General features: G+C 43.7%; 1 protein-coding gene across 2 annotated transcripts in view; it reads right to left on the reverse strand.

Moving 5' to 3' along the window:
- MIPEP (mitochondrial intermediate peptidase) overlaps nucleotides 1–26,325 on the reverse strand; it is a 145,564-nt gene that overhangs the window by 68,119 nt on the left and 51,120 nt on the right. For both annotated transcript variants that reach the window (XM_081214381.1, XM_081214382.1), the window contains exons 13-14: nucleotides 25,585–25,789; nucleotides 24,304–24,413 (exon numbers count right to left, since the gene is read on the reverse strand). In XM_081214381.1, coding sequence (XP_081070507.1) covers nucleotides 24,304–24,413; nucleotides 25,585–25,789 — 315 coding nt within the window. The remainder of the gene's footprint in view (nucleotides 1–24,303; nucleotides 24,414–25,584; nucleotides 25,790–26,325) is intronic.

Raw genomic sequence — 26,325 nt, forward strand, 5'->3', positions numbered from 1 at the left:
GCTTTTCATGCTTTACAAAGCTTTAATCGTTTTATTTTCACATAAAAAAATCATACGTGTGGAAGGATTATCAACAAACAATGGAAACTCCTGGGGGCAAGCACTCTATTAGACCTGAGGGACAGAAGGAGGTGGAGACGGGGTCCCAGCAGCACTGCCCATGTGCGCAGAACCATAAACAGAGCTACAACGAGCAAGAGGAAGGAAAACCCTGCACACGAGTGTGAAACCATAACCTAGAAGGGCTTGACTGAGGGAACAAGGTAAAAGTGGGACCTACAAAGTGAACAGGCATGAAGCGGGGTGTGGGAGCCGCAGGGAGAAGGGCCCTGAGCAGAGGGGCCTGGGGGCTCAGCCAGGCAAGGACGGGGTGCCCACCCTCAGATGCTGCAGGAGGCCACTGGTGAGTTATGACCAAGGAAGTCACCTGGGCCAAGTTGTGTTCTGAAAAGATCCTTTGGCTGCAGTGTAGACGCGCCGTAGGAGGGGGCCAGGAGTGGGGAGCAGTGACACACACACACACCACCAGGGACCTCAGCCAGAGCAGAGTGAGCAGCTGGGGCATGACTGGGGCTGGACTGAGGGGGAAGAGAGACAGGGCCGGCCAGGGGGTCGAGGTGGATGGGGAGCAAGGTCCGGAGGGAAGGCCCAGGCACCGAGCGGGGCGTGGAGAGGCGTCCATGGCCGTGGTCCCGGCTCTCTGTAAGGTTTACAAGTCCTGACTGGAGACAGTGAGGAGGAAATGCCAATACTGGATCTAAGAACCAAACCCAACAGACCCCTTTCATCTGTAAGTAGCTTACTTTGAGGCCAGTGTCTCCCAAGATTCAAACCCATCTATCAAGGGCAAACAAAGGGACAAATTTAAGGAGGCTTAATTCTTTCCTGGTCAGGTTTACAATAAAACAAAAGGTGCAACGCAAAAGAGCACAAACAGACAACTGAAAACAGTTTATCAAAAATTACATATTCAGGACCTCCCTGGTGGCGCAGTGGTTAGGAATCCGCCTGCCAATGCAGGGGACACAGGTTCGAGCCCTGGTCCGGGAAGATCCCACATGCCTCAGAGGAACTAAGCTCGTGCACCACAACTACTGAGCCTGCTCTCTAGATCCCGTGTGCCACAACTACTGAAGCCCGCACGCCTAGAGCCCGTGCTCCGCAACAAGAGAAGCCACCGCAATAAGAAGCCCGCGCACCGCAACGAAGAGTAGCCCCCGCTCACCATAACTAGAGAAAGCCCGCATGCAGCAACGAAGACCCAACGCAGCCAAAAATAAATAAATAAATTTATTTTTTTAAAAAAAGACAAAAAAAATTACATATTCAAGGGAATTCCCTGATGGTCCAGTGATTGGAACTCCACACTCCCACTGCCTGGGGCCTGGGTTTGATCCCTGGTCAGGGAATTAAGATCCCACAAAGCCAAGTGGCACGGCCAAAAAGGAAAATAAACAATTACGTATTCAGAAAACCCACATGTGCTACACAGTTCTATAAAATGTTGGGGGAAATGAAGGTTACATGGGACTCCTGGATTACTTTTTGCAACTTCCTATGAGCCTACAATTATTTCAAAATAAAAAGTACAAAAAAAACCCTCCCCAAACTATGTATTCAAGGCCCACTGTACATACAGTAGTGAATACAAAGAATGTTTACCAAAAATGTAAGGAAACATTTAAGTAGAAGGTAAATACTGTCCTAACAGAACAGTTCAGAGGAAAGGATTATTAACTGATCAAATCACAAATTAAATAATACATTTATATTGTGTGTGGTGTAAACAAGAAAATGGATGTTCTTTTTTTTAATCTAGTTGGGCTGTTAGTCAACTGGAATTAATAAATGTACTTCAGCTCACGGAAGGGAGTTATATATTTACTCCCTTAGAAAGTACTGCCTTTTTCAAAATTAAAAAACAATAACAAAGATAAAGTAGAACAAAATTTAAATAACATCCACACTGATCTTAAGTTCTATACAATTTTTTTTTGGCTGCACCACACGGCTTGTGGGATCTTAGTTCCCTGACCAGGGACTGAACCTGGGTCCATGGCAGTGAAAGCGCCAAATCCTAACCACTGGACCACCAGGGAATCCCCTATATACAATTTTTTTTTAATATACAATATTTAGAAGTTAAATCTTAAACTTCAAATTAGAAACAATGTTTCCTGGTCAAGATTTTCTTCTGTGAATATCACTTTACCAACCAGAGTCATGGCAACCAATACTGACACCAATAATTCAATCTTTGCTGTTATTCCAAAGATGGATGTGTCCACAGAATAGCACAGATGTTTCACAGTATTGGCTCCTGAAGTCAAAGTACGGGCTCACCTCTGGTATCGATATATTGAAGAAAGACAGAATGAATACATCCAAGCCAGCAGGCAGTGAGCAACCACATAGAAAAGAAAACGCTTTAAAACGCCTGAACCTCAAACAGGATTTTTTCATTATGTTAAAATGAAAATTTAACGAAGTCCAAGGCAGTAGAAATGATACCGGCTCTTTCACCATAGAATCAGCTGCGTGTTTTACCAGCTTGTACCACGATCTTCATGATTTCCAAAGTAGGAACTATCCCTTGTACTGATCACGAAGTCTCCTGTCCCAGCCATGATGTGACGTTGTCTGCTCCCCTGCAGATCTGGATGCTGCCGTGTTCATCAGAGTGAAAAGCATACAGAGGATGCTACAGATCAAGAATAACCTTCAGATTAAGCAATCACAGTGAAGAGCCAATCACTGAATTCTCTAAGCCACGTTTTCCTCACTTGTAAAACGACCATGTTACAGTTTCAGAGAAACAGATAACGATTGAACAAGATAATGTATTTTAAAAGTGTATCATGTCAGGTTTCACAGAGCAGATGCTGACTAACTGGTAGCCAGTACTGCTCACGATTCCAGTGCTCCATATGACACAATAACCACTGACTTCGTCCACTTTATTTACATTCTACTGTTCTACCTACATATTCTCTAAATATGGTCTGTTTCAGATTTAAAAATTCTTAGGAGACAGGAATTACAGCTAAACAGTTCTCTCTCTGTAGCACCTAACAATCAAATTCTTAATAAGAAAGTGTACTTTGTTTCCTGTTTATATTTTCATTTATAAAACAGTCAAGTACACTTAATGAAGTACATGTCTCCTCAAATTACCCAGCTTTAGCAAAGGACACTTTCTCCACTCTGTGATCATCTTAAGGCTTTTAGAAGAACAATGAAATCTCGTTTCACTGTGTTACTAGTATATCTTCCCTATTTCAACATCTGCCACAGAACTTGGTCCTTAACTCACGTTTTGAAAACATTTTCTCTCACTTTAAGCAGAACTAGCTATCAAACAGTGAGCCAGTTCCTCATCTGCAGGGTCCAGTTCATATTTAGAGAAGATTGGTGCTAATGAGGAAATGTTCCTTCTGATGTTTTAATCAAATATATCTCATGCTATGGATCTTGCAGTTCAGACTTTCTCTCAGACGAGCGTTCCTCTATAATCTCTGTCTTTGTTCCTCTGTTGGTAACGTGTCTTTTTTTCTCTGGCTTCCTTCATGCTTTTCTCTTAGCTTTGGTTTCCAGCAGTTTGACTACTATGTGTCTTGGTGTATACTGTTTTCATTTATACTGCATGGGGTTCGCTAAGCGCCTTGGATTGCTGGCTTGATTTTCATCATTTTTGGCAAATTCTCAACCATTATCCCTTCGCCTATTTCTTATGCCTTATTTCTCTCTTCTCATTTGTGGAACTCCAACTACATGTACGTTACATCATCTGATATTGTCCCAAAGTTCCTTGGATGCTCTATTTTGCCCTCCCTCCCCCTAACATTCCCCCTGCCCTTGTATTTCTGTTTGGACAATTTCTATTGACCTATCTTTAAGTTCATGCTTTCCTCAGCTGTGTCAAGTGTACGGATGATCCCCTCAAAGGAATTCCTCATATACGATACCATGGCTTTATTTCCTGCATCTCCACTTGACTGTTTCTCATCATTTCCATCTCTCTTCTCCATCTGTTCATACATGTTGTCCACCTTATCCATGATATCCTTTAACACAGTTATTTAAATCCCCATCCAAGAGTTACTTTAAAATTATCTCAGTTACTAGTTATTTTAAAGTCCCTGAGTCTGACTCTAATGGTTTCTTTGTCTCGAGTGGGAGCCAGGGTTGTGTGCAGCTGAGTGATAATTCACTCAGCAAACATTTACTGATTGCCCATTATGGTGATATATCAGTGAACAAAACAGATGAAAATCCCAGTTCTCAAGGGGTTTACATTCTAGGAGACTTTGTTAACTTAAAAATTACTATTGATGGGCTTCCCTGGTGGCGCAGTGGTTGAGAGTCCGCCTGCCGATGCAGGGGACACGGGTTCGTGCCCCGGTCCGGGAAGATCCCACATGCTGCAGAGCGGCTGGGCCCGTGAGCCATGGCCGCTGGGCCTGTGTGTCCGGAGCCTGTGCTCCGCAGCAGGAAAGGCCACAACAGTGAGAGGTCCACGTACCCCACCCCCACCAAAAAATACAATGAGGTCAGAATTGCGGTTAGGCACATAAAACTTAAAGTTTCGGGCTTCCCTGGTAGTGCAGTGGTTGAGAGTCCGCCTGCCGATGCAGGGGACACGGGTTCATGCCCCAGTCTGGGAAGATCCCACATGCCGCAGAGCGGCTGGGCCCGTGAGCCATGGCCACTGAGCCTGTGCGTCCGGAGCCTGTGCTCCGCAACGGGAGAGGTCACAACAGTGAGAGGCCCGCGTACCGCAAAAAAAAAAAAAACCTTAAAGTTTCATTCAACTTTCACAGCTGGGCCATGGACAGAGCAGAACTCAGTGAGGTCCTCATTCAAACTGCTCTGACTACAGGACTAGATCCTTCCACTGGAGTTCCACAATCCAGAAAGTCTGAGGACTGAAAGCTTTCACCAATTTGACACAAACACATTTGACGGCAGTGCTTGCCTTGCACAAACGTGGACCTCTTTGCTCCAAACCGCCTGTGGCTGGGGCCTGAGCCCCATACACTGCCCGGCCCTGACAACCAGGCCACGCTGACATGTCCACGGCCAGCCCCAAGCCCCACAGTCTTCTCTTGCAAGGCTCCTTTTCCACAGTAAAGACAGGCAGATTTCCACTGTGCTCTGTTTCAAGGGTCTCCTGCTATCAGTGCTGTTCTCACTGAGCCACGTCATTTCAATACAAAAGTACTTCGAGTTATACCCTCAACTACGCTCAGCAATTCGCAACCCTTACAAACTCAGTGCAGAGCTGTTCAGAAACAATTTTCTGAAACAGTCTATACCCCTTTTTCAATGGGGTTGGAGAGCATTACTGCAAATTTACTTCAAAATAACACTGACTGAATGAACTTCGTACATCAGATAACTTACACCCCTGCCTGAGTTTCTTTTATTAAAACACCTGCATGAGGATTGGTTCAAGATGGCGGAGAAGGATGTGCGCTCACTCCCTCTTGCGAGAGCACCGGAATCACAACTAACTGCTGAACAATCATCGACAGGAAGACACTGGAACTCACCAAAAAAGACACCCCACATCCAAAGACAAAGGAGAAGCTGCAACAAGGAGACGGCAGGAGGGGCGCAATCACAATAAAATCAAATCCCATAACTGCTGGGTGGGTGACTCACAAACTGGAGAACACTTATACCAAAGAAGTCCACCCACTGGACTGAAGGTTCTGAGCCCCACATCAGGCTTCCCAACCTGGGGGTCTGGCAACAGGAGGAGGAATTCCTAGAGAATCAGACTAGGAAGGCCAGTGGGATTTGACTGCAGAACTTCGACAGCCCTGGGGGAAACAGAGACTCCACGCTTGGAGGGCACACACAAAGTAGTGTGCACATCGGGACCCAGGGGAAGACGCAGTGACCCCAGGGGAGACTGAACCAGACCTACCTGCTAGTGTTGGAGGGTCTCCTGCAGAGGCAGGGGGTGGCTGTGGCTCACCACGGGGACAAGGACACTGGCAGCAGAAGTTCTGGGAAGTACTCCTTGTGTGAGCCCTCCCAGAGTCTGCCATTAGCCCCACCAAAGAGCCTGTAGCCTCCAGTGCTGGGTCGCCTCAGGCCAAACAACCAACAGGGAGGGAACTCAGCTCCACCCATCAGCAGACAAGCGAATTGAAGTTTTACTGAGCCCTGCTCACCTGAGCGACACCCAGCTCTACCCACCACCACACCCTCCCATCAGGAAGCCTGCACAAGCCTCTTAGATAGCCTCATCCACCAGAGGGCAGACTGCAAAAGCAAGAAGAGCTACAATCCTGCAGCCTGTGAAACGAAAACCATAGTCATAGAAAGACAGACAAGATAAAAAGGCAGAGGGATATGTACCAGACGAAGGAACAAGATAAAACCACAGAAAAACAACTAAATGAAGTGGACATAGGTAACCTTCCAGAGAAAGAATTCGGATAGTGAAAACGACCCAGGACCTCGGAAAAATAATGGAGGCAAAGATCGAGAAGATGCAAGAAATGTTTAACGAAGACTTATAAGAATTAAAGAAGAAACAAACAGACATGAACAATAACTGAAATGAAAAATACACTAGAAGGAATCAACAGCAGAATAACTGAGGCAGAAGAACAGATAAGCGACCTGGAAGACAGAATGCTGGAATTCACTGCTGCGGAACAGAATAAGAAAAAAGAATGAAAAGAAATGATGACAGCCTAAGAGACCTCTGGGACAACACTAAACGCAACAACACTCGCATTATCGGGGTTCCAGAAGGAGAAGAGAGAGAGAAAGGACCCAAGAAAATATCTGAAGAAATTATAGTCAAAAACTTCCCTAACATGGGAAAGGAAATAGCTACCCAAGTCCAGGAAGTGCAGAGAGTCCCATACAGGATAAACCCAAGGAGAAACATGCTGAGACACATAGTAATCAAACTGGTAAAAATTAAAGACAAAGAAAAATTATTGAAAGCAGCAAGGGAAAAATGACAAATAACATACAAGGGAACTCCCAGAAGGTTAACAGCTGATTTCTACAAGAAACTCTACAAGCCAGAAGGGAGTGGCATGATATATTTAAAGTGCTGAAAGGGAAGAATCTACAACCAAGATTACTCTACCTGGCAAAGATCTCATTCAGATTCGATGGAGAAATCAAAAGCTTTACAGACAAGCAAAAGCTAAGAGAATTCAGCACCAACAAACCAGCTCTACAACAAATGCTAAAGGAACTTCTCTAAGTGGGAAATACAAGAGAGGAAAAGGACCTACAAAAACAAACCCAAAACAATTAAGAAAATGGTAATAGGAACATACTATCAATAATCACCTTAAACGTGAATGGATTAAATGCTCCAACCAAAAGACACAGGCTTGCTGAATGGATGCAAAAACAAGACCCATATATATGCTGTCTACAGGAGACCCACTTCAGACCTAGGGACACATACAGACTGAAAGTGAGGGGATGGAAGAAGGTATTCCATGCAAATGGAAATCAAAACAGAGCTGGAGGAGCAATACTCATATCAGATAAAACAGACTTAAAATAAAGAATGTTACAAGAGACAAGGAAGGACACTACATAATGATCAAAGGATCAATCCAAGAAGAAGATGTAACAATTATAAATACATATGCACCCAACACAGGAGCACCTCAATAGATAAGGCAACTGCTAACAGCTATAAAAGAGGAAACTGACAGTAACACAATAATAGTGGAGGACTTTAACACCTCACTTACACCAATGGACAGATCATCCAAACAGAAAATTAATAAGGAAACAGAAGCTTTAAATGACACAATAGACCAGATAGATTTAATTGATATTTATAGGACATTCCATCCAAAAACGCAGATTATACATTTTTCTCAAGTGCACACGGAACACTCTCCAGGATAGATCACATCTTGGATCACAAATCAAGCCTCAGTAAATTTAAGAAAAGTGAAATCATATCAAGCATCTTTTCTGACCACAACACTATAAGATTAGAAATCAATTACAGGGAAAAAAACATAAAAAACACAAACACATGGAGGCTAAACAATACGTTACTAAATAACCAAGAGATCACTGAAGAAATCAAAGAGGAAATCAAAAAATACCTAGAAACAAATGACAATGAAAACACGACAATCCAAAACCTATGGGATGCAGCAAAAGCAGTTCTAAAAGGAAGTTGACAGCAATACAATCCTACCTCAAGAAACAGAAAAATCTCAAACAATCTAACCTTACACCTAAAGGAACTAGAAAAAGAACAAACAAAACCCAAAGTTAGTAGAAGGAAAAAAATCATAAAGATCAAAGCAGAAGTAAATGAAATAGAAACAAAGAAAACAATAGCAAAGATCAATAAAACTAAAAGTTGGTTCTTTGAGAAGATCAACAAAATTGATAAACCATTAGCCAGACTCAACAAGAAAAGAGGGAGAGGACTCAAATCAATAAAATTAGAAATGAAAAAGGAGAAGTTACAACAGACACTGCAGAGATACAAAGCATCCTAAGAGACTACTACAAGCAACACTGCCAATAAAATGGACAACCTGGAAGAAATGGACAAATTCTTAGAAAGTTATAAACTTCCAAGACTGAACCAGGAAGAAACAGAAAATATGAACAGAGAAATCACAAGTAATGAAACGGAAACTGTGATTAAAAATCTTCCAACAAACAAAAGTCCAGCAGCAGATGGCTTCACAGGTGAATTCTATCAAACATTTAGAGATCAGCTAACACCCATCCTTCTCAAACGCTTCCAAAAATTGCAGAGGAAGGAACACTCCCAAAACCAGATACCAAAACCAGAGAAAGATACTACAAAAAAAGAAAATTACAGAACAATATCACTCATGAATATAGATACAAAAATCCTCATCAAAATACTAACAAACAGGATCCAACAACACATTAAAAGGATCATACACCACGATCAAGTGGGGTTTATCCCAGGGATGCAAGGATTCTTCAATATATGCAAGTCAATCAATGTAATACACCATATTAACCAATTGAAGACTAAAAACCATATGATCATCTCAATAGATGCAGAAAAAGCTTTTGACAAAGTTCAACACCCATTTATGATAAAAGCTCTCCAGAAAGTGGGCACAGAGGGAACCTACCTCAACATAATAAAGGCCATATATGACAAAGCCACAGCAAACATCATTCTCAATGGTGAAAAACTGAAAGCATTTCCTCTAAGATCAGGAACAAGACAAGGATGTCGGCTACTCTCACCACTATTATTCAACATAGTTTTGGAAGTCCTAGCCACGGCAATCAGAGAAGAAAAAGAAATAAAAGGAATACAAATTGGAAAAGAAGAAGTAAAACTGTCACTGTTTGCAGATGACATGATACTATACATAGAGAATCCTAAAGATTCCACGAGAAAACCACTTAGAGCTAATCAATGAATTTGGTAAAGTTCAAGGATACAAAATTAAGGCACAGAAATCTCTTGCATTCCTATACACTAATGATGAAAAATCTGAAAGAGAAATTAAGGAAACACTCCCATTTACCACTGCAACAAAAAGAATAAAATACCTAGGGACAAACCTACCTAGGGAGACAAAAGATCTGTATGCAGAAAACTGTAAGACACTGATGAAAGAAATTAAAGATGATACAAACAGATGGAGAGATATACCATGTTCTTGGATTGGAAGAATCTCGATACTGTGAAAATGACTATATTACCCAAAGCAATCTACAGATTCAATGCAATCCCTATCGAATTACCAATGGCATATTTTACGGAAATAGAACAAAAAATCTTAAAATTTGTATGGAGACACAAAAGACCCCGAATAGCCAAAACGGTCTTGAGGGAAAAAAACGGAGCTGGAGGAATCAGACTCCTGGACTTCAGACTATACTACAAAGCTACAGTAATCAAGACAATATGGTAGTGGCACAAAAACAGAAATATAGATCAATGGAACAGGATAGAAAGCCCAGAGATAAACCCACACACCTATGGTCAACTAATCTATGACAAAGGAGGCAAGGATATACAATGGAGAAAAGACAGTCTCTTCAATAAGTGGTGCTGGGAAAACTGGACAGCTACATGGAAAAGAATGAAGTTAGAACACTCCCTAACACCATACACAAAAATAAACTCAAAATGGATTAGAGACCTAAATTAAGACTGGACACTATAAAACTCTTAGAGGAAAACATAGGAAGAACACTCCTTGACATAAATCACAGCTAGATCTTTTTTGATCCACCTCCTAGAGGAATGGAAATAAAAACAAAAATAAACAAATGGGACCTAATGAAACTTAAAAGCTTTTGCAAAGCAAAGGAAACTACAAACAAGACGAAAAGACAACCCTCAGAATGGGAGAAAATATTTGCAAACGAATCAAAGGACAAAGGATTAATCTCCAAAATATATAAACAGCTCATGCAGCTCAATATTAAAAAAACAACCCAATCAAAAACTGGGCAGAAGACCTAAATAGACATTTCTCCAAAGAAGACGTACAGATGGTCGAGAAGCACATGAAAAGCTGCTCAACATCACTAATTATTAGAGAAATGCAAATCAAAACTACAATGAGGTATCACCTCACACCAGTTAGAATGGGCATCATCAGAAAATCTACAAACAACAAATGCTGGAGAGGGTGTGGAGAAAAGGGAAGCCTCTTGCACTGTTGGTGGGAATGTAAATTGATACAGCCACCATGGAGAACAGTATGGAGATTCCTTAAAAAACTAAAAATAGAATTACCATATGACCCAGCAATCCCACTACTGGGCATATACCCTGAGAAAACTATAATTCAAAAAGACATATGGCACCCCAGTGCTCACTGCAGCACTATTTACAATAGCCAGGACATGGAAGCAACCTAAATGCCCATCAACAGACAAATTGATAAAGAAGATGTGGTACATATATACAATGGAATATTACTCAGCCATAAAAAGGAACGAAATTGAATCATTTGTAGAGACGTGGATGGATCTAGAGACTGTCCTACAGAGTGAAGTAAGGCAGAAAGAGAAAAATATCGTATATTAACGCATATATGTGGAACCTAGAAAAATGGTACAGATGAACCGGTTTGCAGGGCAGAAATAGACACACAGATGTAGAGAACAAACGTATGGACACCAAGGGGGGAAAGTGGTGGGTGGTGGTGGTGGGATGAATTGGGAGACTGGGATTGACATATACACACTAATATGTATAAAATGGATAACTAATAAGAACCAGCTGTTTAAAAATAAAATAAAATTCAAAAAAACCCACACCTGCAGTTTTTGTCTCTGTAGCAGCCCACAAGGCACGAACAGCCCAGAGCTGAAGTCGGCCCTGCCCCTCTCTGGGAGGCACAGAGGAAGCCCAGCAGGCCCAGAAACAGGGAGGTCCACTGCACTCCCTTTATGAAGCACCCACTGTGTGCACGGCACCCTACCCTGCAGCCAGGTACACTACAACGGACCCTAGATCCTTCTGCCAGGACCCAGAAAAGGGATGTACGTCAAAATTAATCACATGGGAAATGCCCTATGTGCCACAAAAGAGGTACAGGTGAAGCTACACAGGAATCCAGATGACAGCAATTACTTAAATGACTGAAAGGCAATTACCTTCACAAGTAATTATGCCTATTGTATTACTGTAGAGGAGGTTATTTCTATTTCAAAGATCCATTTTAGCTATAAAATGTAGAAAGACATTGTAGGTTCCCCCCCCAGTGAGAAACAGAAAAACGGCAGAATTATTATTTATACAATTAGAACATAATATGCCAACAGTTAACTACGGTGACCTTATTTGTTCTAATTTATTTTAATAATTCAGTATGAATTTTTCCACAATTATCTTTGTTCCTTATTTAAAAACAAAAATGCTGTGTTGAGTTCTGAAGAATTGAGTTCTGGCTTTGTGTGACTATGGCAATGACAATGACAGTGCAGCCTGTCAGCAGTAAATGCCAGGGTTCGGCATCAACACCAAAGACCCCAAGGATCTGCTGGGTGTTGAGCTCCTATTTCTAGCATTTAGTTAATGTCTTCCTCCAAATCCACTGATGCATCCATGTCTCAAATGTAAATTTCTGGAGCCCCAACCAGACTCTGAGGTGCAGTCAGCTGTCTTGGTGTGATCTGGAAGCTTCTTGGAAATATATCATCTCAGGCCGCTCCACGCCCGAGTTAGAATCTGCATTTTAACCAGATCCCAGATGATTTCATGCATATTAAAGTTTGAGATGCCCTGACTCAGAAAAACATAATCATCACAATGATTTGAAAAACAAAGGCGAGCAAAATGAGATCGTCCTAATCTTATGAGTGAAGGAACTGGCTATAGGAAGGCAGCACAGAGGTGGCTGCCGAAGCTGGAGGCTGGCATTTTCTGAGGCTGCTCATTTGCTTTCTGACAGCAGGCGAGGCTCTGGGCATCCTGCTTTCTCATTTGTAAGATGAGAATTTTAAAAATAAAAAAAAATTTTAAAGCTGCAAAAAATGATTATGACAATTTGGTGAGGTAATAGCTATTCAATCAACTTGTGCAAAGTACTGACTGATTGGAAGAAACTGAAGTCCCTGCGGGTAGCTCAGGTGTCTTTCTAAACACTGCCAAAGGGTATCCATGTGTACAGCTGGGCCTGGTGGCTTCAGGTCAGGGTGCTGTCATGTGAGACGGAGAATGGCCCCGTCTTCCTTCTTCACAGCGTTCAGGCCTGGAGGACAGATCACACAGCGGCCCCTGTGCAGCGAACTTTCCCCAGAACTTCCCGACTGCCCCGCCTCACGAGGAAGGGCGCGGTTCACTGTATTCTCAGGGTAAACACAGCTGCACTGTCTGCTGACCACACATGGGAACAGAAATTTAAAGTATTAATAGATTTCCTATTATATTCAGAAAGCACAACATTTTGGTAAGGTTTCTGAAATACTGTCAAAAGTGCAAATGTGTTAGCAAACTTGGCATTACTTGAATTCTCTGAATGTTTCCCTGTGTGCTTAACTTGTACACAGGAAACCTCATAAATCTGTCAGACATCTTCCCTCACTTGACAACTCACCAGTCTGCATCAAATAGCGTCACGTTAAAAGTTCTGGCATCAGGCTTCCCTGGTGGTGCAGTGGTTAAGAGTCCACCTGCCAATGCAGGGGCCACGGGTTCGAGCTCTGGTCCGGGAAGATCCCACATGCCACGGAGCAACTAAGCTCGTGCGCCACAACTACTGAGGCTGCGCTCTAGAGCCCGCGAGCCACAACTACTGAGCCCGCGTGCCTACAGCCCGTGCTCCGCAACAAGAGAAGCCACCGCAACGAGAAGCCCGCACACCACAGCAAAGAGTAGCCCCCGCTTGCCGCAACTAGAGAAAAGCCCGGGTGCAGCAACAAAGACCCATTGCAGACAGAAATAAAAAAACTAAATAAATAAATGAAAAAACACCATTTACTAAAAAAAAAAAAAAGTTTTGGCATCAAATTCTTACAGAGCCAAGGCACCGCAATAAAATATCTGGCTTATTTATGAGCATTTAGAAAATGTATTATGGTAGAAGCTGCACAAATATTCAAACTTAAGACATCCTCTGGTACAAATCCTTGTTTTCCTACCACCGAAATCCCCTGGGAGCGTGCTGGAGCTAAAGACACAAACTTGTTGAGACACGGTCCCCTCAAACAAGCAAAGGCCTCAGAAGCAGCAGGCCAAGCACCACAGCCGTCCCGCCCACGAGTCAGCAGCTTCGATTCGCAGCCTGATCCCAGCACCCTGAGTCCTCCACCTCGGCATATGTCTACGGCGGGGAAACCACTGGATTTGGCGTGTCTCAAGCTGTCTGCTTTGCTGTTGGTCAATAATCCGATGGCACATCATCAATACAATGAAACTGCTGCCAGGCCCTAAGAGGCGACGTCTCAGCTCTAAACCCAGAGCGGATAGCCTCACGTCCTTTTTACTTGACCTTCAGTGGTTTAGTGTTTTCTTACGAACTAAGATGGCACGAAAGAACCTTTGGAAATGCTTGCATAGCGTCACAGACTCGGACGGCACAGAGAAAGTTGTACAGGGCTCAACGTGAAACACTGTAATGTGCAACAGAGTCTAACTTCTGTTTTTTTCCTAAGAAAAACTGCAGTCCTACCTTGTTTACAGTTGGCATATATTATTAAATTTGACTGACTAGAATGTTTGATGTGAGTATGGAGCTATGAGTTTTTAGTTTCTAACTTTAAAATTTTTATTTTATATAAAAGAGCAGAGAAGTCTCAGAAAGTTCCGTGACTGATCTAGGCCACCTGCACTGGCAGTGGGGCTGGGGTCAGACCTGCCTCTGCTCTCCGGTTCAATGGTCTTGTCTAGACATAACTGAGAAGCATTAAAGCCGAAAATAAGAAACGTTTCAAAACAACTTAAACTTGCCAAAAGGAATCTAGTTCTAGTTGCACTATAATTTTTACCTTCAATCCTTATTCATATCTCCTGGGAGGATGACAGGAGAAGATTTATTACAAGGCTGTATGTCTCCTTGGAAATACATCTTAAGAAATTTTAGCCTTGGGCTAACTCTCACAAATGAAGGCAACAAGCTAAATCTTATAATGACGCAACACACAACAGTTCTAAAATGAAAGCACTAGAACTGTGCTAAAAATAACACTTACTATGGAAATGGGTCTGCTTTTTTTGTGAGACGTACTGTATAAAAAGTATAAGCCATTTCCTACGATATTAAGGGATTTTTAACTAGGAAAAACTGGAAAAAGAAAACACCCACAATGTTATAATACTGATTTGAGTACTACTGTGTGACCCCTCAAAAATTACTTAACCTGTCTGAGCTTTAGTTCCTACAAAGTGTGGATAACTATGTACCTACTTCATACACTGCTGGACAGATTAAATAAGAAAAAAACATATGAAATAATAAATGTTAACTTCTATTATTTATTGCTTGATAAGTATTTTGTGAGAAAGATAACTAGAACAACAAACATTTCAGTGCAGTGGCTAATGGACAAAATTATGCAAAACAATTTAGGTTCTCTTGAAAGTCAATGGACTATATCTCTGGTGATTAGTAATGCAGCTGGGGGTTACAAAATTACCAGAAAAAAAAGAAAAAACGTGAAGACAAGAAGCATGATGAAGATTAAAAGGCTAACACCTGAAGAAGAAGGGAATAGCTCAACTCTAGACTTTTACGCACCGAACAAAATAGTCTCAAAATAGAGCAAAAAGCAATGAAATTGCTTATAGGGCGCTGAAATTACTCTGTATGACACCATAATGATGGATACGTGTCATTATACATTTGCCCAAACCCACAGAACGTACGGTCCCACAAGTGAACCCCATGTAAACTGTGGACATGTCAGTGGAGGTTCACCAGCTGTTACAGATGCAGCCTCCGGTGAGGATGCTGATGGCAGTGGAGGCTATGCAAGAGTAGGGGCAGGGGGTTGATAGGAAATCTCTACACTTTCCCATCAATTTTGCTGCCAACCTAAAACTGCTTTAAATAAATAAAGTCTTAATAATTTTTAAAAAGAGACAAAACTAAGGGGAAAAAATGATACATCCAGCATCCTAGTGGAAGCCTTACATCTCTCAATTTTTGCTAGGTCATAAAAATTAGTCATATATCAAAGATTTAAACAACACAATTAAAAGGCTAACTTAACAGAAGGGTTTGAAACCCCAAGCCCAACAATTAGAAAATATACAGTGTATGCAAGCACAAACAGAACATTTCCGAAAACTGATGACACACTAGGCCATAAAATAAATATCAACAAAATGCAAAATCAGTACCAGTCGGACTAATTAGATATCAATAACAAAAAGATAAACAACTCCTCTACAAAGGTTTAAAAATTGTAAACTACACTTCAAAAAAACTCATTAGTCGAAGAGGAAATTACCATGGAAATTAGCAACATTAGAAACATGTTGTATTAAAATCATGGCACGCAGCTAAAGCACTGCATCACACAGTTTAAAATTTATAGCATTAAAATGTAAATGCACATGTTAGATAAAACTGAAACTCAATTGGCTAAGTGTCCACCTTAAGAAATTGGGGGAAAAAACGAAGAAGAGAGAGAATAATCATAAAGACAGAAACTAATGAACTATAACAAACAAAACAGGGAGGATAAACAAAGTTTGCATTAGTTCTTTGTAAATACTACTGATACTTATCTTCTGCCAAGATTAATAGAGAAAAAAATGAGAGCAGAATACTAGGGATGAGAAGGACACCAGCACGGATGTGGCAGGACCTGAAACATGAAAGAACGCTATAAATAACTTCATGCCAATAAACTTGAAAACTTGGGTTAAATGGGTCAATTTCTCGAAAATTACAAGTTAGCAAAGCTTACTTAGGAAGAAAAGAAGGCCAAAGACTCCTGTGACTATTAAGGAAATCAGTCATTTAAAAAATCTTCCCACAGAGAAAATGATAGACCCTGAATGGTTTCATGGCTGAATTCTGACAAAGTTTCAAGAAACCGGTTATTACAATTTCATAAAAGTGCTTGTAAGGAAAAGAAGGAGCTCTCAGCAACTCATTTTATGAAATGGGCTATACTTAATACCAACACCATCAAGAGTGAGAGGACCAAGAAAAGCACGAGCGCATCTCTCTCATAAACACAGACACAAGAAATCCTCCACACACAAAATATTAGCAAACTGAAGCCAGCACCGTATTAAAAAAATAACATTAAGTTAGGACCAAAGTCATTCAACCCTGGCTTGCAAAGGTTGCTTAACTTTAACATTCACGACAGTACCAGACAAACGGAAAATAACCACCCAATTACCTCAAAGGATGCAGAAAAAGTCTGATAAAATGCAATAACTGTTAATGATTAAAAAGAAAAAAAAACCTTAGTTAACTAGGAATAGAAAGGAATTGCCTTCTCCTGTTATCTCTACTAAACCTACGACAACACACAGCTTGCTTTATGGTAAAACATGAGAAACATTTCCTTTAAAAATCAGGACAAAGGCAAATGATGCTCATATTACAACTTCTATTCCACGTCACTCCTGTACTGGAGGGTCCTGTAACTCGAGGGGGACAAAATAAAGACATAGAAGCCCTCTGAACGGGACAGGAAAGATATAGCTTATTATTTGCAGCAAGAGTAACTGTTTGGTTAAAAAACTTTTTAAATTCCATAGACAAGTCATTAGAATTAATAAGAAAGTTTAGCAAAGTTCCTAAAAATAAGATATATCCAATAAAGGATAAATTGCACATTTAAACACCAGCAACAAACAAGTAGAAACATAATTTTTTTAAATATACATTTATAAAGCTATCAAAAAGGTAGGGCATCCAGGACTAAATCTAATAAAAGTTAAGCAAGACTCTCTGGAAGGAAGTTTGAAAACACTTTAAAACGCTTCTTAAAAGACCTAAGGAAGGGAGAGGTGTGTCACAATCATGGTCTGAAGACTCAATATTCAAATATCAGTTCTCCCTAAACTGACCTACAGATTTAATGTAACCCCAACCAAACTCTTACCATAGTTTTTTTTTTTCAAGAAAATGGGTAAGGTGACTCTAAAATGTGTAGGAAAAAAAAAAAGGCCCAAGAGTTGACAAGAAATTTCTGAAAAACAAATAAAAAAGATGTGCCCTATCAGACGTCAAGACTTATTACAAAGCTGTAGTGATGCAGACAGCACGGCACTGGTATCAGGTCAGACAGAACAACAGAATGAGGGGGACCCCAGAGCAGATGAGTGCACACAGGTGGGCACTGGGCACCCATCCCCCCAGGTCACTGGACAAAGAGTACACGGTGCTCAGACAACTGGTCATCCACCAGGAAGAAGGGAAACTGCATTTCCACTTCACACCAAACACAAAGAGGAGTTCCAACTTGATTGAAGACCTAAAGATAAGGGAAAGACACTAAAACTTTCAGGAAAAAACAGAAGAGTCTTTTTATGACTTCTAGGGAAACAAAGGTTTTTAAAAATAGGATATTTAAAGCATTAACGAGGACGAAAAGACCGCTGGATTCAACAAAATGAAAATGAAGTTAAATCCATCAAAAGATACCATAAAGTGAAAAGACAAGCTGTAAACTGAGAGCAGACATACAGATGACAAAGGATTATTATTCCAACATGTCAAGAAATCTGAGAGATCAATAGAGAAAGGCGAACGTCACACAGGAAAATGAGAAGAGAAACAGGCGTGCAAGAGAAAACAAAGATGAACAATGAAGACATATAAAGATGTTCAACCCAGACGTACTCGGGGAGTCCTGCTGGTAGTGAAGGTCCTCACAGCATTCCATTTCACAACCACAAAACTGGCAAAATTAAAACTTCGGACAGCATCAAACATTGATGAGGATGAGGTGCGAGGGGAACCACTGCCGAAAAGCGTCAGTAAGTGTGAACGTTCTGGACGGACGGCAGCCCGGAGAGGGAAGTGGGTCGGAGGAAGACAAACTCTGCGTGATCTCATTTATGTGTGGAATCTTAAGAAAAAAACAAAAAAACTGAACAGACTGGTGGTTGCCAGAGGTGGCGGGTAAAATGTACCAACGTCCAGTTGTAAGGTGGAAAAGTCTGGGGATGTCACGTACAGCATGGTGACCACAGTTAATACTACTATATTGTGTGTCTGGAAGCTGCTCAAAGAGTAGATCTTAAAAGTTCTCTTCACAAGAAAAAAAGCGTAACTATCTGAGGTGATGGATGTTACCTAAAATTATTGTGATCATTTCACAATATGTACACATACCAAATTAAGTTATATACCTGAAACTACTACAATATGTCAAACATATCTCAATTAAAAAAAAAACATGGCATTACCTCATAAACTTGAAGATGCACACACCTTACAAACCCAGCAATTCCAATCATGCACATGAATGTGAGGAGAAAAGTTAAAAAAAAGTTCACAGCAGATACAGATGAACTAGTAAACCTGGAGGAACCCATTTCAATGACAGAAGAATGGGTACATAAATTACAGAAGATTATGCTGAACTGAAAGTAAATACACTGCACCTGCGTGCAACACCAATGAATCTTAGGCATACCAGGATTATAAAAAGAATCACAGAAGGTTAGAAACCGTATAATACCATATTTTTTTAAAACTCAAATACAAAACTAAACACTATGTCGCTGAGGAATAAATAACTTATGTGTGACAACTATTTTTCATCAAAAAACTAACAGGAATTCAAGACTGTCCTTACCTCCAGAGAGGAGCATGTGGTAACACTTGACTTTTTAAGTTGGGTGCTGGTTTCCTAGATGTGCATTCTACAATATGATTTTGCAACATTAAGCATTAAATAAAAACATACTACTTTCAGAGGCATCTCCTTTCCAATCGTTTTTGAGAAGCATCTGCTGAGCTGAAATCAGCTTTATTTGATTCCCATCCACTGTTCCCAGTATTACTGTTTTCTGGAATGACACGGCAGATATATTTTCTTCCTCTACATGGTATCCTTCAAATATTAGGACAGACTGCAGCTTCTTTTTCTGGTCTAAAACCATATTCTTACAACATTCCTAAGAGGAAGGGGTTCCCAACTTCACATGACATGGCAGCCTCTTCTCAGGGTGCTTTCTAGATCACCGATGTCACTGTCATCCCACAAGGAACAAGAGTCCCCATAGCCTGAAACGCCCCGGGCTTGGCAGCCCTGCTCCATGCGGTGCGCCGAGGGCAGAGGCGTGCTGGCAGGAGGGGGGACAAGGCAGGAGGAGACGGGGTTGGAAACTGAGGACCGAGGACAAGGGGGACGGACGAGGCAGACCCTGCGAAGGGAGACAGGGCGTGTGCTCCTGGGATCCAGGAGGAAATATACATGGGGTCTTCATCCCTGGTTCCCGGCACAGGGCTTCTAATCCCCTGGAACTTCCTGAGGGGAGGAGCGAGAGAAGCGTCTTTGTCACTCATCACGCCCCTTTCAACCGCACAGGAGTTTATGCTGCGTGATGACCAGACTGTAGCCGTGACGCAAGCCGCTCCATCTTGAGCAGTACTGAATCTCTGGCTAGCACAACACTAAGAACTGGCCTCAAGAGAACGGGATCAACACTGTTTCTCATAACAGTCTGTAGCCCCCCGTTCAGGAGTCTCGCAAGCAGACTGTGAACAAGACAGCACCTAAGGAGAGACCACGAGGAGTGGACAAGGCTGCACGCAGCAGGGACAGCGACAAGTCTGGCCTCGACAGTTCACTGAGATCACTTCCGTTTTCCCTTGAAAAACCTTCATGGTTGAGCGGCATCTTCAGTACTCGTTCTGGGACACGAGTCCGCCTTCTCCCAGGTCGCCGGCCTCTTGAATAAAGCAAACTTTCTGCTCCTACCAGCACCTGTCTCTCAAGTATTGGCTTTTTGAGCAGTGAGCAGCCAAACCTGAGTTTGGTAACAACGGTAGCTGAGAGGTGGAAGCAACCCAAGTGTCCTCAGCGGATGAATGGCTGAACAAAATGTGGTCCATCCACACAAAGAAAATCACTCAGCCTTAGAAAGGAAAGAAATTCTGACACAGGCTACACCTGGATGAACCTTAAAAACATTATGCTAAATGAAATAAACCAGCCACAAAAGGACAAATACTGTAAAATTCCACTTATATGAGGTCCCTAGAAGAGTGAAATTCATGGAAACAGAGCGGAGTGCTGGCTAACGGGCTGGGGGAGGGGAACTGAGGCGCTCGTGTCTAACGGGGACAGAGCCTGGCCAGGCGTGCAGGACGAACAGCGTCTGGGGATGGCGGTGGTGAGGGAAGCGAGCGACGACAGTGCACTTAACACCCCCGAACAGTCACTGAAACACGGCTAAGCTGGCACGTTGTACGTAATACGTGTCTTACCATGACTAAAAAAGGAGCTGCGTACGAAAACGTTCAAGGGAGGACGAAGCCTGTGCTTCCAGAAGTGTGGAGCCGCTGGACGCAACTGGAAGGGTCAGGCTGAAGGCCAGAACCAACAAGCGTGGAGAAGACAGACAACAGCCCCGTTCCTCAGATCCCACAGGTCCTGCGACGCAGCCTAAGGTCGACCGAGGCCTGGGAGGAACTCCCCGAGACCGCTGATTCACATCAAGTTCATCACGTCTAAAAACCTGGATGTTTCCACGGGAGCTGCTACCAAGTCTGTTTTTCTGCCTGATTTTAAGATTGATTTACAGCTAATTCTGCTTCAGCTTTGATGCTGTAGCCTATCAAGACGGTTTGAACCTCAAATGAGAACCTCTGGTGTTTGTTTCCTGACAGCCGTGTGGCACCTGCAGATCTGAGAGGCATACTGCTAATTCTGTGACCACAAGGCATCCACTGGCTCCGGGATGCTCAGGTTCAGATACAATACTTCTCGGTGTTAATAAGTCACCAACACATTCTCCCGAGGAGGACAGCTCTCTGGAATAGACCATGTGACAGGGAAAAATTCTTTCCCCCGATGTGCAGCAGGACAGGAAATGAAGCAGAAAGACGCACCCTGCTGTTCCTCTTCTGCTGTTCCTCTTTAACTAACGTTGTTTCTTTAGAGAGAGTTAGATTTGAGGGACTTAGCTCCTGCCCTTAGTCTAGAACTGCCCGTAAAGTGAAAGCATCCAGCCAGTTGGTGTTTAATCAGCAACAAGAAGAGGCGAGTCAGTCCTCTGCAAGGCTCGAGGTGCCCCGTGCCTCTGGCGCCCTCTCCAGACTCCACAGGTCCCAACACTGGTTCCTGCTGTGGAGGCCGTGGCTGCAATCCCTTCGGCCCACTGCACGCGCCTTCTGAGTCCGAAATGGGAACTAATCCACAGCAGCTTGCTGCTCGCTGCCCATCTCGTCTCGTCTGGAGTGGAGTTTTGGACTTAATATTCTTTTCTTGAAATGATCTTGTTCAAAAATGGTTCTTCTGACTGAAGAATTCAGTAGTAAAACAGGAACTGTCTCTTTCTGGGGACATTACACCACCCTCCAAGCAGTGGTTCTAGCCCTTGCTGGCTTTTCTCATTGCTCTGGAAACAGACAACAATATTTTTAAACTGACCTCAGTATCGTGGTGCATTTCAGCCCAGCACTTGGGTCCGACGCCGACAGGGTCTCGCCACCGTTCCGCAGGCGGCCCGCTCCGCGCATCCTCGGGAACCGGAGCCCCCAGGCAGCTCCTCTCAGGGCCGCTTCTAACCTTCCCACACGCCGCCCACCACCTCCCCCCACTTGGCCCCACACGCCCGCGTGTCCACTTGGCTCTGGGTTTCAGGCCGGCGCCGCGAGCGGCCGTGTGTGCAGCGGACATCCAAGGCGAGACCCGCCCTCCTTCCTCAGACGTGGCCCTCCTCCCGGACTCCCTGCTCTCGGACCCTCCCCACCATCTGACCAGCCGCAGGCGCTTCCCGCCAAGCCTCCGACGGCCGCTCCTCTCCCAGCCCCGCTGCCGGCACCTTGGCTCTGGCCCTCGTCACCGCTGACCGCAGCAAAGGACAGACGAGCCTTCGGGTCCAAAGGTGGACTCCAGGGAGGCTGCCGGCTGGAGGCTAATGAGAAGGGGGGCCGGGGCAGAGTCACAGGAGGGACTCAGCCCCGAGGGGAAGCCCGGGACACAGGAGAATCCCCCTCGTCACCAGGCGGGCAAGCCGAGGGCCGGGACTCCCAGGGTGGGGGCAAGGCGGGCGCAGAGACAGACGGGGTGCAGGTTCTGAGCACGAGGACATTCCCATGTTCGTCCCTGTCCGTCCCCCTACCCCCCCTCGCTGACCCTGCCACACACGCCGTCCTATCTGTCTCGGGATCTCTGAGCCCCGAGGACTGTCCCTCGGCTGGAGTCGCCTTGCCCTCAGCCCTGCTCTGCGCCCCGAGACGCCAGGCCACGAGTGCAGGGATGCCATCGCACTTACTCCCCGCTGCTTCTCAGGTGCTGAGAACGGAGCCCATGTCCTGACGGAAGGACTCGCCTACGGCCTCAGTAAACGTCCTGCAACGGGACGGATGAGGGCGGCTGCGAGCGCACCGGCGAGTTGCCACCGACGTACTTTTTCTCGACCCGGTTCCTCCAGGAGCTCCTGGTGAAGCCCGTCCCGAGGCCCCAGCAGAGGGCCGGCTCCCCGCAAGCCTGCGCCCTGTGCCCGAGCACATCCGTGCCCCCGAGGACGGGCACGGGGCGGTTACGGGAGCAGCCGCTGCGTCAGGCCATCCTCCTCCTTCCCGGACCCCGAAGCGTGGAGCCGGGAGGACCAGGCCACTGCTTGATGGGCTACGTGCTTCTATGGCGTCGGCTACGTTGACATAATCCCCAGAGCAGCTCTGCACATTGATGGCAGGTAGCTGACTGGATCACAGATATCTCAATTCTGTCCTCTTAGCCACAGAAACAGATTATGATGGAGACTAACTCAGATTAGTTCTCCAGGAGCTCATCCGTTACTCTACAGTTGACAGTAATGGCTAAAATCAAGTCCAAAAATAGAAACCGCCAATTCACATTACGCATCCAGAGATACAACCGGAAAGAGAGTCACAAATAAAGGCGGGTTTGGGCCCTTCTTTTTCTGAGTCCATTCAGTCCTTCCTTTAATTTCTTTTAGTGCTTTTTTGGTGTTAGGCACAATTCTAAATGCTGAAGATTCAAAGATGACTATAATTGTACACAGGCGCTCAGGGAGGTGCAGTTTAGGGCGGAAGAACACTACCTAATGTAACAGTGTATCAGCAAAGTTCTGAGAGAAGAATACATTTTCCGTGGGACACGCAGACAGTAAACATACAATGTTGACAGTTAGATTAGAGCTAAAGTATCGCTCACTTAATCCTACTTTACAGAACTTAAAAACCTTTAACATTACAAGGCACTATTTAAACCTAAACCTCAAAACTAAGGAATTTTCAGACTTGGCATCACGTAGATGCTACCCAAACACATTGGGGAAATATGGCATCATAGTTTACCAAACAACACACACATTCAGACCGAGAGAATATTCAGAAGCATAAAGGGTAGAGGGAAGAGCAAAGGCTTTTTTGAGGTGAGACAGGCTTTGAGGCTTGTTTCCCCCTCTGGAAACAGGACACAGCGCCTTCCTCAGGGGGCGGCTCTGAGGACTAGACGGGACATTACTGGGCATATAATAAAGGGCAGCTACTTGTTGCCAACACATGACTGTAGCTACAGCTGAAGAAAGGGAATCAGGAAACGGTAGAAGGATTCTGGTTCGGAGAAGGTCCTGAAAAAGCAGTCAGAGTTCCCGCTACCCCGCGGGTCACAAAAGCCACCCCCGCGCCCCAGAGGACGGTAAAGAAAGTCAACGCTCCCTACCTGCCCCGTCTGATAATGTCGGGCAAACTGGTGAACCACTCGGTAATCATTTGCAAAGTACTCCATCAGAATAGAAGGGACCTCGGCAAAGTCAGTGGGGCACCTGGTCCCTAAAATGGGGGAGAAAGAAAAAAGTGGGCATGAATCACATCAACACGTTCATCCTACTACAAACACTCTTTTAAAATGTTTTATTTGTACTTCTGATGAACTAGGATAATCTTTAATTCATTAAGTCAATATTTTACTTCTACAAAATTATTGCACATATTTACAGAAAAGTTTGTAATAATCTCTTATTTTCCCACGTATCAGAAGTAAAACAAAATATTTGCACAGCTGGATAGAACACCTTGTAAAGCAACGGCTCACACCCTCTACAAACAAAACTGTCTTCAGCTATGCTGGGCTATACCTGAAACACAAATTACAACATTCTTACTAAATTAACACAGCAATTGAATTTAATTCATGAATTCCATCACCAAGTGCCCGTATCCTTCATTTCTTTTAAAAGTACTTTATCTATTGATTGCTTCTGGTAACAAGGTCAATCCTCAATACAGAAAAGCAACATTTCAAACTCAAAATTATTTAAAGAACAAATCCTGTAAGCATGTCTCGGTGACACTTTATGATTCTGTCCGGCCCGTCTACCGCAGTCTTTTCAAATACCTCCTCCTCCCCCAAAAGACCGTGTGTAAAGTTATTTATTAAATACTGAAGACCAACACTTGCCCAGGTGGTCTAAGGCTGACTGACCCTGTCTGATCGCAAGCTTAAGACTCAGAGACGATAAGCAGGAGGGAAGCCTGGGGCATCACCCGACACGGCAACCCGCCAGCAGGGGCACCACAGCTTTACGCAGGGGAAAGCGAGGAGAAATACAAAGCACCTGGTCATACCTTTTCAACATGCCTTGAGGTTTTCTAACTGGTTTTGGATAAAAAGAGGCAACGGTTCATTCACTTATTCACTTGCTAAGTCTGTGCTCCTGGCTAAGGAGATACGCTTATTCATACACACAGCCACAGACTGAAATTCCACATAATATAGGACAAAATGTAAAATGGTACAAACTGAAAAGACAGGCAACTGAGACATTCCTTGGTGAGAACTGTTGTCAAGGATGGAAAAAAATGTAACGAAGATTGCGTAGCATCACAGTTGGAAGGACGAGATGACGCCATCTGTGATAAATGACCACAGATTCCTAGATGAAAAGCCTTTTCCAATTTAAAATGAAACGTACATGTTTCAAGTCCCCTCTTCTTGGCTCACCAGTGACATGCTGATAACGAGTCCGCCCCAGCATTGAATGCATGGCGTGTCCCATTTCATGGAAAAGATTTTCCATCATCCCAGGAGTTAATAACGTTGGCGAATTCTTTGAGGAATGGGGAAGACTCAGCATCAGAACGACCAGTGGGAGCTGGTAGCCCCCGTCTTCCTTTGATCGGCCCCCACGGATGGTGAAATGGCAGTCCTTTAAGAAAACACAAGGGAAGAGAGGCTGAGGTCAACTGAAGGGCAATATAAAGCTGTATCAAAATGTGCGAGTACAAATTTTACCTTAATTCCATTCTTCTACTTATTTAGTTACAGACACGTTTAACCCAATACGTTTTATTTTGCTAACATATTAATTTTTTTTAAAGCACCAATAATACACTGAGCTTGTGCTGATGAACTCATTCCCTCACTCCATGTGCTGGGTGATGCTATACCAGATACCGGGGACAGAGTCACCACTGAGCTTAGCCCTACGCCCTCAAGGTGCTCACGGCAGGTAGGAAGGGACAGCCGTGGACCGCGGGGGGGCACTGGCGTTAACGGAGCCCCTTCTGTGTCAGGCGATGAACCAGGAGACACTTTGCACACCACCGTCTCCATCACTTGGAGGTGACGAGCTCTCAACTGTCACAAAGCAAGGGACCTGGAGTATCTTTCTCGGTTCGCATACACTTCATCACTTACTCTTCACAATGAGTCTATGAGGCAAGTATTTCATTTTTCAGATAA

This window comes from Mesoplodon bidens (assembly GCF_964165515.1).
Source record: "Mesoplodon bidens genome assembly, chromosome: 17".
Classification (NCBI taxonomy): Eukaryota; Metazoa; Chordata; class Mammalia; order Artiodactyla; family Ziphiidae; genus Mesoplodon; species Mesoplodon bidens.